Source organism: Setaria viridis, chromosome 4 (genome assembly GCF_005286985.2).
Source record: "Setaria viridis chromosome 4, Setaria_viridis_v4.0, whole genome shotgun sequence".
NCBI lineage: Eukaryota > Viridiplantae > Streptophyta > Magnoliopsida > Poales > Poaceae > Setaria > Setaria viridis.
The window spans coordinates 37,272,794-37,287,461 of NC_048266.2; the positions used below are offsets into that span (position 1 = coordinate 37,272,794).

General features: G+C 49.8%; 2 protein-coding genes and 1 long non-coding RNA gene across 3 annotated transcripts; 2 read left to right on the top strand and 1 right to left on the bottom strand.

Moving 5' to 3' along the window:
- The first annotated feature begins 1,693 nt into the window (after positions 1 to 1,693).
- Positions 1,694 to 5,505, top strand: LOC117852113 (uncharacterized). The gene is made up of 5 exons (XR_004639753.2): positions 1,694 to 1,805; positions 1,912 to 1,995; positions 3,433 to 3,510; positions 4,163 to 4,242; positions 4,341 to 5,505. It is a non-coding gene; the product is annotated as an uncharacterized lncRNA (long non-coding RNA).
- Positions 5,506 to 8,473: 2,968 nt separating this feature from the next.
- LOC117851476 (uncharacterized) lies at positions 8,474 to 9,211 on the top strand. The gene has a single exon (XM_034733303.2). It carries the CDS (start codon positions 8,613 to 8,615, stop codon positions 8,892 to 8,894), a length of 282 nt encoding a protein of 93 aa, XP_034589194.1. The 5' UTR covers positions 8,474 to 8,612; the 3' UTR covers positions 8,895 to 9,211.
- Positions 9,212 to 9,444: 233 nt separating this feature from the next.
- On the bottom strand, positions 9,445 to 13,408 carry LOC117851475 (probable serine/threonine-protein kinase At1g54610). The gene is made up of 6 exons (XM_034733302.2): positions 12,677 to 13,408; positions 11,473 to 11,790; positions 10,574 to 10,795; positions 10,403 to 10,488; positions 10,206 to 10,302; positions 9,445 to 10,045 (listed from the first exon to the last, which is right to left on the bottom strand). Exons 1-6 carry the CDS (start codon positions 13,367 to 13,369, stop codon positions 9,566 to 9,568), a joined length of 1,896 nt encoding a protein of 631 aa, XP_034589193.2. The 5' UTR covers positions 13,370 to 13,408; the 3' UTR covers positions 9,445 to 9,565.
- Positions 13,409 to 14,668: the final 1,260 nt, after the last annotated feature.

Sequence of the window (14,668 nt, forward strand, 5' to 3'; positions counted from 1 at the left end):
ACAATTGGTTAGGGTCCTCAAGTTTAGCTATACAATACTGGAATCTTTACGATAGTTAATGAGAAGTCTAGTACTGTAAGTGATCTCTGGGATGGTGTGGATCTTAGGTGTACCTTTAGGAGAATAGTAGATCGGAGAATCATGCACGAGTGGCTTGAGGTAATCCAGTTGGCTTCCACCATCTCCTTTACAAATGAGGAGGATGCGCTAATTTGGTAGTTCTCCTCAAGCTGTGCTTATTCTTCTCAATCATTGTATAGAATCATTAATTTTAGAGGCATAATCACAGTTCATGTCTCGTCGGTCTGGAGTATCAAAGTTCCACCCAGAGTTCACCTTTTCCTTTGGCTACTGACTAAGAACAAGGTCCTAACCAGGGACATTGTAGAGAAGAGAAAGAAATTGGATGATAAAACTTGCTTATTTTGTTCAGAGAATGAAACTGTGCATCACCTGTTCTTTGACTGTGTAGTAGCTAGGCAGGTCTGGCTAGGCATCTCTGATATTCTAGGTGATATTCTAGGTGTTCCTGTAGGGCTTAATTTTGAATCTGTTAGCATGTTATGGCTTAGTGGCAAAAAGTTTTTAGTTCATAATGTGCTTACTTCTGCTGTACTTTGGGGTATTTGGAAACTGAGAAATGAACTGTGTTTTCAGAATATGTCGTGGAGGAGCTTGGGGACCTTGCTAATGAAAATAGCTGGGCTGGCACAGAATTTGCTAATTCTGTGTCTAGAGAAAGTGAGAAGCCAACTATTTGGTGGTATAGAAAAGCTAAAGCAGAGAGCAGCCGAGCCTGGGAGGCTTACTGGTTGCAGGGGGCTTCCAAAGAGTGGCTGGACGTTTGGCGTGAAACAACTACAACTGGAACTGATGGAGCTATCAGAAGAGATGAGGGAATGGTTCTGCTCTGTTACTGAACTTGACAAGGAAGAAGCAGTCAGTAAGCAGCTGGACGTGGGAGCAGGGATCTCCGAACTGATGAAAACACCGCAGTACGGTCTGGGGATGGTGACCTAAATCCTCAGGCGTCGATGTAAGAGGAGGTACGGTGTCACCACATCCCGTCTCTCATCGCTTTGCTCAGGAGGTGCTTGTGGAATTGCTCTAGCAAAACTTAAAATGGAAAGACCCGTTCCAGATGGTGTAGCCGTGTAGGGTTCCATATCTATATCCTGATCTCCGGGCTCTGAGAATTCTGGAACGTGCATGGATGGCGTTCGGGAGACTGCCCGTCGTCGCCAGAGTGAACTCGAACACAATGGCGACGGCGAAACGACGGTGGCCGATTCGTCCGTCAGTTATTTGGAGAGCTGACGATTTGGCGAGGTGCCCATGAGCATAAACCAAACGTACCCACTATGACTATGCCGATCATAAGAAAACTGGAATATTTGTGAGAGACAAATATGCAAACGTATGATATATTCTTAATTAGATTAACGTTCTGTTCCATGTATTACAGCATTCTTCAAATCATTGGATTTTTTGTAAATGATTTTATATAGGATTATAAAACCTAGAACACAATGTACATATACACGAAAGATAAAAGAAAATAAAATTAAATAACAACCTTGGACTAATGGGCCGCGCCCCCTCGCCGTGCTGGGCCCTGTAAGTAACTGATGGGCTATCGCACGTCTTACATAGATGTGTTGAGTCTTCCAGCTCTTCTATCCTCCCTGTCCAATAATCATCCAGTTCCCAACCCTGACACCCCGACGCAAGTTCTAAATCGGGTCGCAGCCATGGCCGCCAGCGCTCTTCCATCCAAGATTTCTGAGCGGATCTTCACCCATGCGGTCAATTCTACATCTTTGTTTTCATACACAATTTTTTTCTCCTGCTCATGCGAAAGGTCGGGGCTTGATGTACTTGTCCTCTTTTTTTTTTCCATCTTGTTTTCAGATGGAGGACGCCCGGATCATGCCGCATCTTCTCGTGAAGGGGCTTTAACCGCTGGCACCGCAAGGGACTAAGATTGCCCCGTTGGTAGGGATAATTTATCACTTGAGTTATGGGTCAGGTGCTATGCCTTTGTTAATTTAGTACTTGATTTATGGATAATTTATCACTTGATAATTTATCATCCTAAATTTTAAGTCGTTTTGGCTTTTCTAAATTCATAGATTTACTATGCATATAGACATGCATATGTATAGCAAAATCTTTGAATCTAGAAAAACCAAAATAACTTACAATTTGGAACGGAGAGAGTAGTTATTAACAAACACACTGCTGATAACAATGATATTCATTATATCCAAGATATTGGAAAATACTTGCTATTTCTAGACCCAGACAGTTTATGCTATATCGTCAAATTGGAGAAATGCAATTTTGTTGATATTTTTCCTTTACTCTATAGTATGTACCTAATAGAAGTTGTTTTGCTTTGTTTGATTCATCATGATTAAATGTGGTTAAAAATATCTTTTAAAACTGATATAAACTTTTAATCAAGCTTCACCGAAGCAGCATTATGATATCCAATGGGTCGTATTTGATGAATGGGCAGTCAAGCTCAATAGATGTGTTGAAAAGATAGTTTGCACCTTACTAGATATCTTGAATAATATTTTACCTCAGTTGTAGGACCTTTATCTTCACTTAGTAATTACACAATGGTTTTTAATTATGTGTGGATGTCACTCAAACTCCTTGTAGCTTGATTGGAGCTTTTGTTTTATACATGTACTAGAGAGCTTCACCTTTGGTTTACTATCTAAAGTTGTTGGGCGTGCGCCTTAGGAGGCATAAGGCTAGTGACCTCCTTGTGTATAAAAGAGGCCTGAAATGGAGTCTAAGGGCTTGTTTTTGAAGCTTAGGGACTTAGTTGTAATATCCAGGGGTCTTTTTGTAAGGTCCAGGTACCTATTTGTAATATTCAACTCCACCAATGGAATTAATATAAACAGTCATCTCCTTCTTCCTATAAATAGAGCCCTAGAGCTTGGAGGAGAGAACTTTTGGCTATTTGTTCATTTGATTCACTTGTTCAATTGGCTTGCTTTCTCCCTTCTCCCTCTCTCCATTATCTGTTCGGGATTCCCAATCCCAACAAAAGCCAAAAGTGTACTGCACAATGAGGCTGGCTATAGCCTCTGCTCATCCTTCAAGGTATTACTCGTTGTCTGTTCACCTTTGTGTAAACAAAGTTCATTTGTGTTGCTTCATTTGGATTTTTTTATGCTGCCTGCTAATATTGTTATGTGATCTTATCGTGCAAGCCTTCGCTTTGTTGCTTCAAACATTGCTATGAGGTCACTCTGTAACAAAATATCTAGATCAAACTTTTGACCAATCCAACATGCTATGCACATCAATTGACATTGTTATTTCATTGTCCTGGGATGAGTCCTATATTAAGATCTGCAACTTTATCATGTACATTTGATTTAACTTTGAGGACATTTGTTTGAATTTCAGGCAAAGTCTGGTCCCAGCTTGATTCATGGAAGAAGAAACTTCAGCTCAGGCCCTCCTGGCACTAAAAACATTCCCAAGGTATACATCATTCTAGTCACATTTCCCTCTGCACCAGTATTCACCTTTGCAACACTTTGGCTATTTTATATATTGTTTGACCTGATAACTAGTGCTCGATCGGAAGGATTGATTGGTACAAATGTCACAACTGCAACACTATTTTTGCCTATTGCTACAGACCGTTCCTTGCACTCTTGCACTCGTTTTTTTTAATAACATGAACCAAGTTCCTAGATAATAATAGTTATGTTTTGTGTATGATGCACTAGCATCATATCACTTGCCTTCAATGCATGCCAAATATTTCTGTAGCAGCACTGAACCCTATTTACCTATTTATATGATATTTAGCATGGCGGCTAGCACCCAAATAGGAAGAACAGATATTTGTCAGAAGATTTGTAACACCACTGTTACAGACAATTCTTTGCATCTTGCGAAGTTGTTGTGTTGTAAGGCTATGTTTGAAGTAGTATGAAGTGACATGTTGTATTGGTATGTTGTATTGGTATAGATACAGAATTTAGAGCTAGATTCCTAGAAATTACTAGTAGCAGTTTCATGACAGGTATAATTGCTCTTATTACATGATGTGATGATTGTAGAAGCTTCAATTCCCATTTGTTTTGCAATTGGAAGGAAGAGTCTGAATCGCTGTATCTGACTTCAGATGGACTCAGGCACCAAGGTAACCAGTGAACTGGGAACTGGAAAGAGATCTTGTGTGGAAGGAGACTCTGATAGCTCAAGGTAAGTTGGTGCTATGTGAAGTGCTGGTTCATAAAATGCGTTATTCCTGAATCCTGAGTGGCTTAACTATTCATTTTATTTACTCCTCACCCTGCTAGGTCCCGTTTCAAGGAGATAGCAGACATCATCGGAGTCTGTGGATTGATATTTTGCACTTACAACTGTGTGATGACTTTCTATTATGCAGTGCAGATACACCGTAGTATAAAGGCCTTGGACAAAGTAGAGTGACTAAGTTTGTTTATTGGGGCATTTAACTTGCAAATCCCCAATGCCCCCTAGTTTATCTCATGGTTTGTAAATTGTAGTAGAAGAGGGCAGTTTGTCCTTTGCAGATGTAGCACAAGCCCCCTGTATGCCACTGAGCTTGTGATGCCCCTAGTACAATCAATGTACAGAGTCTTTGTCAGCTATACAAATATACAAAAGTACGGCGAGGAGGAGCAGCCGCGCTGCCGAGACAACGTGGTCGTCTGCTGCTTCACCTTTGTGCTCGCGACGCTAGGCGACACCCACCGACGAGCGGCGAGGCGACGGAACGGCCAGACTCCGCACTGCCACCTCCGTCTCCGCCGCCCTCCGGTGACCACGCACCCCCTGTCCCTGTCCCGGCTCGCCGTCTCCGGACCCCGGCGCCACTCCGGGCACGCCCAACAGACATCCATCGCCGCCGACGCTGCAGGGCGTGTGCAAGGATCCATCTTCCAGCGCGGCGGAGTCGAGTACCGAGGCCTCCCTACAACACATACTATGCCTAACCTGGAAGAACAACTCGTGGTGGTGTTTCCGGAGAAGAGCAGCCAACCGCGTGATCAGGTGCTCCGGCGCGTCGTTGCGACACGGGTCACTGCCGACCACACGCATTTGCGTTCCAGATTGCTCCTGCAGTTGATGCGTATTCTGTTTTTTCCTGTCGTGCCACCTACATGAAACCAAATACAACCACCTGATGCCAGAACCTTATATACCAGGCACAATATCGTTCAATTGTTCACAATCTGCCTCCTCCATCTTCTTTACCACCATAGAGTTCTCCACAATTCCGATGCATTCTCTCCATTCTTCCAACCAAGCCATCCATCCACAAATACCTGCAACTTGGCAACCTGGCACAAAGCCACCAATTATTGAGGATGATCCAAAACCTGCTCTAAATTTTACATGTATGCCAATCCAAGTATTTCTTTTTGTTTGAACCCTTTCTTGATGGCATCATGTGCAATATCGCAATTAGATTGGAACTCAGTGTGATTCTTCACGGTTAATTGTTTTGCTTGAGATGTATGTTTATTTTAGATATGTTCTGCTATTCTCAGATGATAATTGTAATGCGTTTTCGCTATGCAACGCTTTGTTGTGACTAAAACTTTTAAAAGTTCCTATTTTAGCGACGCGTTTGGATCGCCGTTACCAACCGATGCGCAATGATCCGATACAAAATCCGAACCTCGTGACGGTACGTGTTGCGCGCAGGAGCGTGTGTTTTTCCTAGTGCCAACATTTTTTCCGGAAAAGATCTCTTGGAGCCGATGTGGCGTGCGCCCGGCCCGGCCGGCCGGTGGACTCCGCGATGCCGCCGCTGACGGCGACTTCGGGGACATCCGTGCCTTCCGTCCTCTATCCCCTTGGCTTTCCAGGCGACAGCCCGTGCCCGGCATCCATTGCCGAGGATCATCCGATCCATCGTCGTGCACGGATAAAGTACCTACGCCCATACTCCGTACGTACGCAGCGGCCGACCGAACTGATTGACTGATTGAGATTAGCGTAGCACTACTGTCTAGTAGCCCCTTCGCAGGAAGCTCTCTTGTGCGTCTGGACTCTGGACGAGATGCAGATCGGTTGGCAGTGGGCCAGTGGCCTGTCCGTCAGCGAGCCATTGTCGACAGAACGAATGATTCGCGCGCGGCCACAGGAAACGTAATGGTCACCTAATGACTAGTGCCAGCAGAATAAGACCGGAGAGTATCCCGTCGCCAAATCGAAAGCGCTGCAGCCTGCAGCAGATCGATGCGACGTGGAGAGCCCCGCGCGAAGGGAACAGAGAAACTCCCACGCCGACGCAAGCGTGGCGACGCGGCAACCCAGGCGATCGAGGCCGGCGAGTCGATCGGCAACTCATGGATTCCGCGCGGAACCGAGCAGAATTCCCGGGGATCGGCCGGGCAACCCCGCATCCTTCGACCAGTCTTCCCGGCGGAGAAAAATGACAGGCAGGTGGCGACGGACGGCGAGGCGCCGAGGCATGATGATGAGGGTACGAGAAAGAAAGCGAGAGACCCGGAGGAGGTGATTGGATTGGATGATGGGGTTGAACGGGTCGAGGCAAATCAAAATGAGTGCGAGATGCGTCGGGCACCACTGGTCCATCCCCGTCCACCGCTACTTTTCTCTTTCCGTCGATCCGTGCGATGAACGAACCTGACCGGATACCCAGTCAGGCACTACTGAATCTTGTGGACACCGGTCGTGGTCTTCTGCTTGCTCCCTGAATCCCTGAACGATCGATCACAAGCACCTTTGCTTCGCGATCACTTTTTTTCACCTAGACAGAATTTTGTACATGGCCTGTGAGATCCAGCACTAGAGTTTGCCGACGACTTGGCAACTTTGGGTACGGGTTGACCGTGGGCCCAGCGGTCAGTGACGATGAGAAGGCTCCGTCCGACACTTTACGTACTGACATCTACCGCCGTTCGTCAACTGAAAGTCTGGATCTTCACAGGTTTCCAGCGAGCCGAAGCGTCGGTTGCAAGCAGAGGAAGTGAACTGAACTGAACACCATCCGAGCAGGAGGGACCACGGCCGCCGTGGGCGCGCGCAGCTGATCCCGATTCCTGATCCGGCCTCGGGGGACAGGCAAGCTACAAGCTAGCAGCTTCTTCTCGGCGTCGCCGTTAGGCCCGGGAGAAAAAGGAGACCATGCGATGGATCTCTTCCTCCCCTCCTCTTGACCCTTCCAGCCCTTCGCTGTTGCGGCGTCCACCTCGAGCTCGAGGGAGAGCCATCGGGCCGATCGGCCATGTCGATGCCAACAGCACACGTGGGGCACACGAACGGGTGGGTGCCGCCCCCACTCCCGTACAGCACACCATAGCTCACCTCCATCTCCATCACCATCACCATCATCATCCCTGGTGGCCTGGCCTGATCAAATCAATTCGAGGCCCGGCCGGGCCGGCAGGAATCGCACGGACGCGCCCGGGGTTGCCGGGTATTGCACATCGTCCCTTTTCGGATATCTTCGCATTTTGCTGCTCGAGCTTTTTTTAAAAAAGACTCGGCGACTTTCTCTTTTGGCACGTAACGCGTGCGGTACGGAGCTTCGTTGAATATTACGGGGAGGGACACAGGTGACATAATCACATAATGAGATGGGGCTGTTCTCGAGCTCCTTTCGTTGCTTAAAAATGCTATAATGAGATAGGGCTGTTCTTAATTTTGTTTCTTTTCGTTGCTTAAGAATGCTTCGAAATTTGAAAGCATAAGTATAGGTTTACTGGTTAGTGGATAATCTGGAGATCAATTTCAAAATCCGCTGACCCAATTTTTCTACAAATGCTCGTGTGTATGCCTGTTTAAGCTTGTGTTATCATAAAAGCCACGCCAAGTCTACAACATATTTCATTTTACACAAAAGGTTTTTCCTAACCTCGTTTCTATGGAAACGACGTAGAAACCCTCCGTTCCAAATTATAGGTCGTCTTGACATTTCTAGATTCATAATTTTTAGTATGTATCTAGACATAGTGTCTAGGTGCATAGCAAAAACCATAAACCTAAAAATACCAAAACGACCTACAATTTGGGATGGAGGTAGGACATATTATATGTCAAAAACGAAAAGAGGGCTTAACCAGTGAATAAAATAAATCTATGAACCCTTAACGTAATCCAGAGAAAACTAATCAAAATTCAATTCTTGTTTTGAAAACTCGAATAGGGTAGACGAACAATGATTACTTAGGTACTGCCTCTCACATAAATTAAACTAGTACTCGCAAAACTTGTTTCTAGATGTGAGTACCCAAAGCTTTATCGAAAAGGCCGAAGATTCTTGCGCTGAAACTGCAATGAACCTGCTACGTACATGATTAATCAAGGAACATAAGCCCATCTTTTCCGGCCGTAAAGGATCAAGAAAAGGAGCACCTTTAGCACAACCACAAAGCACAGGGTGCTCCGTGCAAAACCACCTAACAAATCAAGTATAGAAAACCCCATCCCCTTTATCACCATCCCCACTCAATTAGCAGCTCAGCTTCATTCATCACCCACCTTCCCCTCGCCACTCCCCCACTCATCTCACGAGCAAATCCAAGAACAAGAGGATCATCAAGCGGTGGTGGTTCTGAGGATCCCGATCGCCCATGGAGAAGTGCAGGTCGGTGCCGCACGATCACTCGTCGGCGTACTACGGCTGCGGAGGCGGGTACGACTACGAGGACGTCGGCGGCGGCGGCGGCGCCGGGCAGGGCAAGTCGTACAGCTTCAACGGGCCGAGCGCCCGCGAGGACCCGGAGGCGAAGCGGCGGCGGCGGGTGGCGGCGTACAACGTCTTCGCCACGCAGGGCCGGATCAAGACCACCGTCCGCAGCAGCGTCAAGTGGCTCAAGTCCAAGTTCTCCGACATCCGCTACGGCGGCCTCTGAAGCCTGAACCCACTACAAATCCGTAATCCCACACCCCACATACATGATATATATATATTATATATGATGCTCATATGCATCTGCACGCAGAAGAAGTTGTATGCATGCTAAGATAGTTGCTGCATATATGGAGGTACTGTGTACATGCGATGTTTATGTAGGCATGTGTGCATGTATGAACTGTGTATGTGTGTCATCTCAGGTTGCTGTGTGCCTGCTTTTCTAGATCTGTCTGTGTGTTCTCGGTTTGCTATGTGAGGAAAGAAATGGTGGTTGTACTCTGCTTGAATGTTAAATCTGCAAATCAAGTTGTACCATGCCCTTGTCTTAATTTGGTTTGCTTTTCCTCCTTTTCTTTCACTCCTTTGATTTACATTTTTGCTTTGGGGTGGAGAATTTCAGTGGCTGAAAATCACCTTGCTAATTTTGGGTTCGGATGTTTTCTATCTCTAAATGTTAGTTGGTATACCAAAAGAAAAGGTGAAAGCCGATGAGAAAAGTGCTCTTGAGCACGAACACAGGTTATTGGCAGTAAAGATCAATCAGGAACTGAATAAAAACCAATGATTCTTCTTTTCCGAAGAGATGATTATTTGGTGGTACAAACGAAGCATCAGCCTCCACAATTCAGAGGATGCTCAATTGGAACAACAGCCGCGGCCTCCCACTCGTTAATCCACAATAACGTATTGCTTGGAAGGGATTTCTTCTGATCCGCGCAGCACAGCGGCGGCCGCCTCGAAGTCTGTCATGAAAGCAGCCGATCTGCTCTCCTGGCTGCCGTTCAAAGCGACACCCTCGTTGCCGCTACCAGACGGCGCCTCGCCGTCGCCGTCGGCGGCGTCGTTGTCGTCGTCCAGAGTCCGAATCTGCTTGCGGTTCTCGTGATCGTCGTCGCTGCCTGAGCGGTGCGAGGCCTTAGCCGCTGGCAGCTGCTGCTGATCTTGAGGTGCAGCAGGTGAGGCTTCTTGTGGCAGTAGTACCTGATCCGGGCTAACTGAAAACCGTCCTGGGACTGTACTGTATGAGTACGTGGCAACGTTGATGGTGACGTCTAGTGGTTCTTGGACTCTGGAGGAAGCATTGGCAGCGGCGTTCGCTGTACCATCTGATTCCTGGCCTGAATTTGCTCTGTCGATTACTTTATCCTCCTACACAAATATGAGCAATGTAGCCCAAAGACAGAACCAGCAGTCAGAGAATAGCAGAAACAAGGATGATATTTGGTCCTCAAGTAACAAAGGAATTTCACATGAAAGAGTTCAAGGTCATAGTAAAAAGACCTAAAAATGATGAGAATCTGTGATGTACCTCTTTGTTGGGAGATCCGGTGTTGATCCCTGACCGTTGCTCCTCGGTTTTCAGCTTGCTGTCCTTCCGTCTCTGGGAACGCTGTCTCACCTTCGGCCTGCACGAAACGAAAGATCAGTGAATTCATTAGTCATGAGCTAACGAAAAAGCGCCCTGCAACGGCCAACGGGCTAGCTTCTCAGGTCCACGATTCTCACTTCGAAGCAGCAGGGTCGGCGACCTCCTCCTTGTACACGACGGGGAGCTCCGAGAGGTCGCACGGCAGCGGCGGGGTGCTGAAGAACTGCACGATAACAGCAGTGGTCAGGGGGCACATCAGAATGCAGTGAAGAACTGAAGCAACAAGGCATCAGTGGTCAGGTACTCACGCTGCTCTGCAAGGCCTGGCCGGCGGTGCCGCGGGCGGCGGGGTCGAGCGCGAGGAGCGTGGCAAGCAGGCCGACCGCCGACGGCGGCAGGTCGCGGAACCTCTCGCCCGTCGTGGGCTTGTACGCCTTGGGGGGCTTGAACGTCGGGGACAGCTTTAGCTTCCGCCAGTAGTCGTCCGGCGGCGACCCGCACAGGGTGAAGATCTTGAACAGCTGCTCCACCTGAAAATCACCAGAGCACCTGAGAATCATTATCTATCGCCGTCAGATCCGATCATCTTCGCCATTCCGCAAGAATTCTGCAGGACATGTTTTGCGTCCTACTAAAACCCCTGATTCGCTTCTCTCAACCGTTGCAATGAAGTGAACTACCCAATCAACCGCCCGCCGCCGCCGCCGCCTCTCTTCACTGGAGGAAGATGCTGCTGGCTCGCGGGAGGTGGTGGATTGGTTCGACGGAAGGTGCGGCCGCCGTCGGCACCGGCGGATCGGCGAGAGGAAGGGAGAGCGATCAAGACGAGCCGCCGTACAGGGGAGGAGGACCTTTTTAAACACTTAGGGGTTCATATGTAAACAATCGGATCGCGATTAATAATAGCGATCCAGATTAGGAGATTATCTCGAAATAATCGGATAGAGATCAATAATCACGATCCTTTGCAAATAATCGGATCGCGATCCAAGTCAGAGTTCTTGGAAAAAAAGGCCACGACGACCGGCGAGACCGCGCCGCCGCCGCCGGCCACCGCCGACATCCGTGAACCTACCGCACCCAGCGCCGGCTGCGTCGCGCTCCCCGTCGCTCCGCCGCCCCCAGATCACCGCACAACCTTCTCCCCGCGCGAGGACGAGGACGACTGGAGGAAGAAGACGACGGGATAAGACGAGACGAAGCTCACCTCAGTGGTGGCACGCAGGAGGGGCTTGCCGAAGAACATCTCGGCGAGGAGGCAGCCGGCGCTCCAGAGGTCGATGCCGACGCCGTAATCGGTGGAGCCCAGCAGCAGCTCGGGGGCGCGGTACCAGAGCGTGACGACGCGGCTGGTGAGCGGGCGGCGGCGGCCGGGCCCGTAGTAGTTGGCGAGGCCGAAGTCGCCGATCTTGAGCACGCCGTGGCGGTCGATGAGCAGGTTGGAGCCCTTTATGTCGCGGTGCAGGATGCCGCGCTCGTGGCAGTGCTGCAGCCCCGCCAGCAGCTGCTGCATGTAGCACTTGATCTGCAAGCAGTGTTGAGCACAGCCATCAGCAGCATTCAAGAGGACAATTTTCAAATGGGGTAGACTGTAATTCAGCGATTGATATTCGAAATGCTTAGGTTAGATTACTTCAGATTCATTTGCACATTTTAAGCTGGACTAATTGAACATGATCCATGGAATTCGGGCCTTGACTGTTAACTATCCAGGAAGCAGGTTCTCTGCGGTCACTTTCACAATCGACAGGAACTCCTATGATAGTCTGGCAAAGATGTTTCATGTAGGTAGTTGTAGTTGATGTTGTATGGTTTTCGGTTCCGATTTCTCTCATATTCTCTTCTCCTTATTAATACATGCCAGACACAATGTTCTGGGTCTTTCGAAAAAAAGATAGTCTGACAAAGAACAGGGAGGTGAATGACCAAGATCAGTTGCTACCGTTTTCTGCCACAGCAATCAGGGTGCTGCAGCTACCTTGCACATACAATCCTATTCTCTACAAAATTTGCAAGATTTTTTTCAGCTTAAGCTGCAGAGCAGGACTAGAATACTTCTGACCAACTCACACATGCCACTGTGCTGTACTGTATCTATATAAATACGACCAAGATGTCCTCTAATAATACTATGTCAAACACAAATGTCTGACAATGTGTTGATAGGGGTATTTAGGTTTTTAATGTCTATTTGGGGACGGTGGAATATCCGGTGTTTTCACTGGCCCAACGTACCCAACATGGGTTTGCATCCCACAAGGCCGGCCAACATCGATCGGTCCAGAAAGGGAAAGACAAACGGCCATAGGCACGTCAGCGCAACAGCCAGCAGAAACAGGCGACGAGTGGCTGCGTATCCAAGGTGCGAGAGAGCTGAGAGGAGGACGACGGCCATGGCCGCCGTCGTCTACCTGGGGCTCGGTGAGGCGGTGCCCGGGGCGGGCGATGAGTTTGGTGAGGTCGGAGTACATGAAGTCGAAGACGAGGTAGATGCTGCGGTGCATCCTGGAGGTGGCGATGCCCTCGAGGCGGATGACGTTGGGGTGGTCGAGCCGCTGCAGCACCCGGATCTCCCGCGCCATGAACCGCACGCTCTCCGACTCCGACGTGTCCAGCCGCACCTTCTTGAGCGCCACCACCCGCCCCGTCCCGCGCTCCCGCGCCTTGTACACGTTGCTGTACGTCCCCTGCCCGACCTTCTCGATCTTGTCGTAGGCGTCCGCGCTCCTGGGGACGATCCCCTCCAGCGCCTCCCGGGGCACGTTGTCGAGCAGCCACGTCGGCCACCCGTCGACGAGCTGCTCGTCCTCGCGCCGCGGCGGCTGCGGCGGGAGCGCCGGCTGTGGCGGGAGCGGCGCCGCGGCGTCGTCAGGTGTCTTCTCGGTGCTCCTACTCCCCGAGGCGGTGGCGCGGCCGGCGTGGGCGGGATGATCCTTGGCGGCGGCGGCCGTCGCGCGCTCGGCGGCGGGGAGCGGGTCGGAGAGGCGGGAGACGACGGCGGGGCCGCCGGGGTGGTAGGCGTTGTCGCGCATGAGGCGGTCGATGCCGCGGCCGTCGCTGCGGGCGGGCGAGCCACGCGAGGGCTTCGCCTGCGCGCACCCCATGCCGCTGTTGCCGGTGCTGTTGCCGCGCCGGCGCCGGCGCCGGCCGAAGAGGAGGTGGAGGAGCGACGCGGAGCCGGAGGGAGGCATCAACGAGGCGGGAAGGGGCCCCGGGGGCCCCAGGTCCCGCCAACCATATAACGCTCGCGCCGCGCGCCGCACACTAGAATAATAATATTGCCGGCGGCCGGCCGGCGCCGGCCGGCCGTGCACGCGCCGCGCGATCGCCGCGCGGCAGAGCGCCCAGAACGCTGCGGGCGTCGACGTCGCTGCCGAAACCACCACCCGGGTCTCGCCTCGTGAGCCGGTGACGCTAGCCAAGTGCAGCACGTACGGAACGGGGGCCCGGTGAGTCGTGACACATGGATGACATGACACAGTTTGTGTAGAAACCTCGGTGTTGTACAAACAGTGTACCCGATGACGTCATGGTCATCGTCTACATTGCGTTTCCCTGAAAGGGACCGCCGACGCAGCAGAACGGAGGGAGGCCATTTGGCGGCGGCTCGCTTGCAGGTCAGCCATGGCTGGTCTCGATGGCGCATCATCAGCTTCGTCTCCGCGGCGTTCTCGAAGCTGACGACGACGACGAGGTCGTGGGATGGGAACAGCACTACCTGTAGTGTACTACCACATGGGCCAAAGAAAGAGAGGAGAGGAGCACTGGCTCAGGCAGTGACGCCTGTGCATTTAGCCAAAGGAAAAGGGAGGGCCAGGTGATGCCGTGTAATACTTCCACGTTCCAAATTGTATATCATTTTAATTTTTCTATGCACTTAGACATAGTTTTTCTATACACTTAGATATAATAGTATATATCTAGATACATAATAATATCTATGAACTAAAAAAATTAAAACGACTTACAATTAGGCCTGCTAATGGGTTGAAACCCGCCCCAAACCCACCCCAACCCGCAATAAATTAACTCATTCACCCACCCCACCCCGCTCCATAATTCTATTGTGTAAACCCAACCCAACCCGCCCCACAAATTGATATAACCCGTGGGTTTTGTACATGAACCTATAAATTTATACAAACCTCATGTTCACACTTTAAAATTTTGGAGAAATTGATCGAAATTTGTTGCAGATGAATTAGTTTGACAGTCCGCTACTCTGTGCAAAGTAGTGCGGCTGGACTTATATGTGGAGCCCGCGTCAAGAGTCGGACCCTAAAATTAAAACCTCACGTTCACACCTTAAAATTTTGGAGAAATTGATCGAAATTTGTTGCAAATGAATTAGTTTGACAGTCCACTACTTTGTTGCGGCTGGACTTATATGTGGGGCCCATGTC

Excerpts from the sequence above, each read along its gene's own strand:
- LOC117851475 (XM_034733302.2), bottom strand. The coding sequence starts at position 13,369 with ATGGGGTGCGCGCAGGCGAAGCCCTCGCGTGGCTCGCCCGCCCGCAGC. Across the intron at positions 11,791-12,676 it reads ACCGCCTCACCGAGCCCCAG|ATCAAGTGCTACATGCAGCA; the intron begins GTAGACGACGGC and ends CACTGCTTGCAG. Across the intron at positions 10,303-10,402 it reads GCCGACCCTGCTGCTTCGAA|GCCGAAGGTGAGACAGCGTT; the intron begins GTGAGAATCGTG and ends CGTTTCGTGCAG.
- LOC117851476 (XM_034733303.2), top strand. The coding sequence starts at position 8,613 with ATGGAGAAGTGCAGGTCGGTGCCGCACGATCACTCGTCGGCGTACTAC.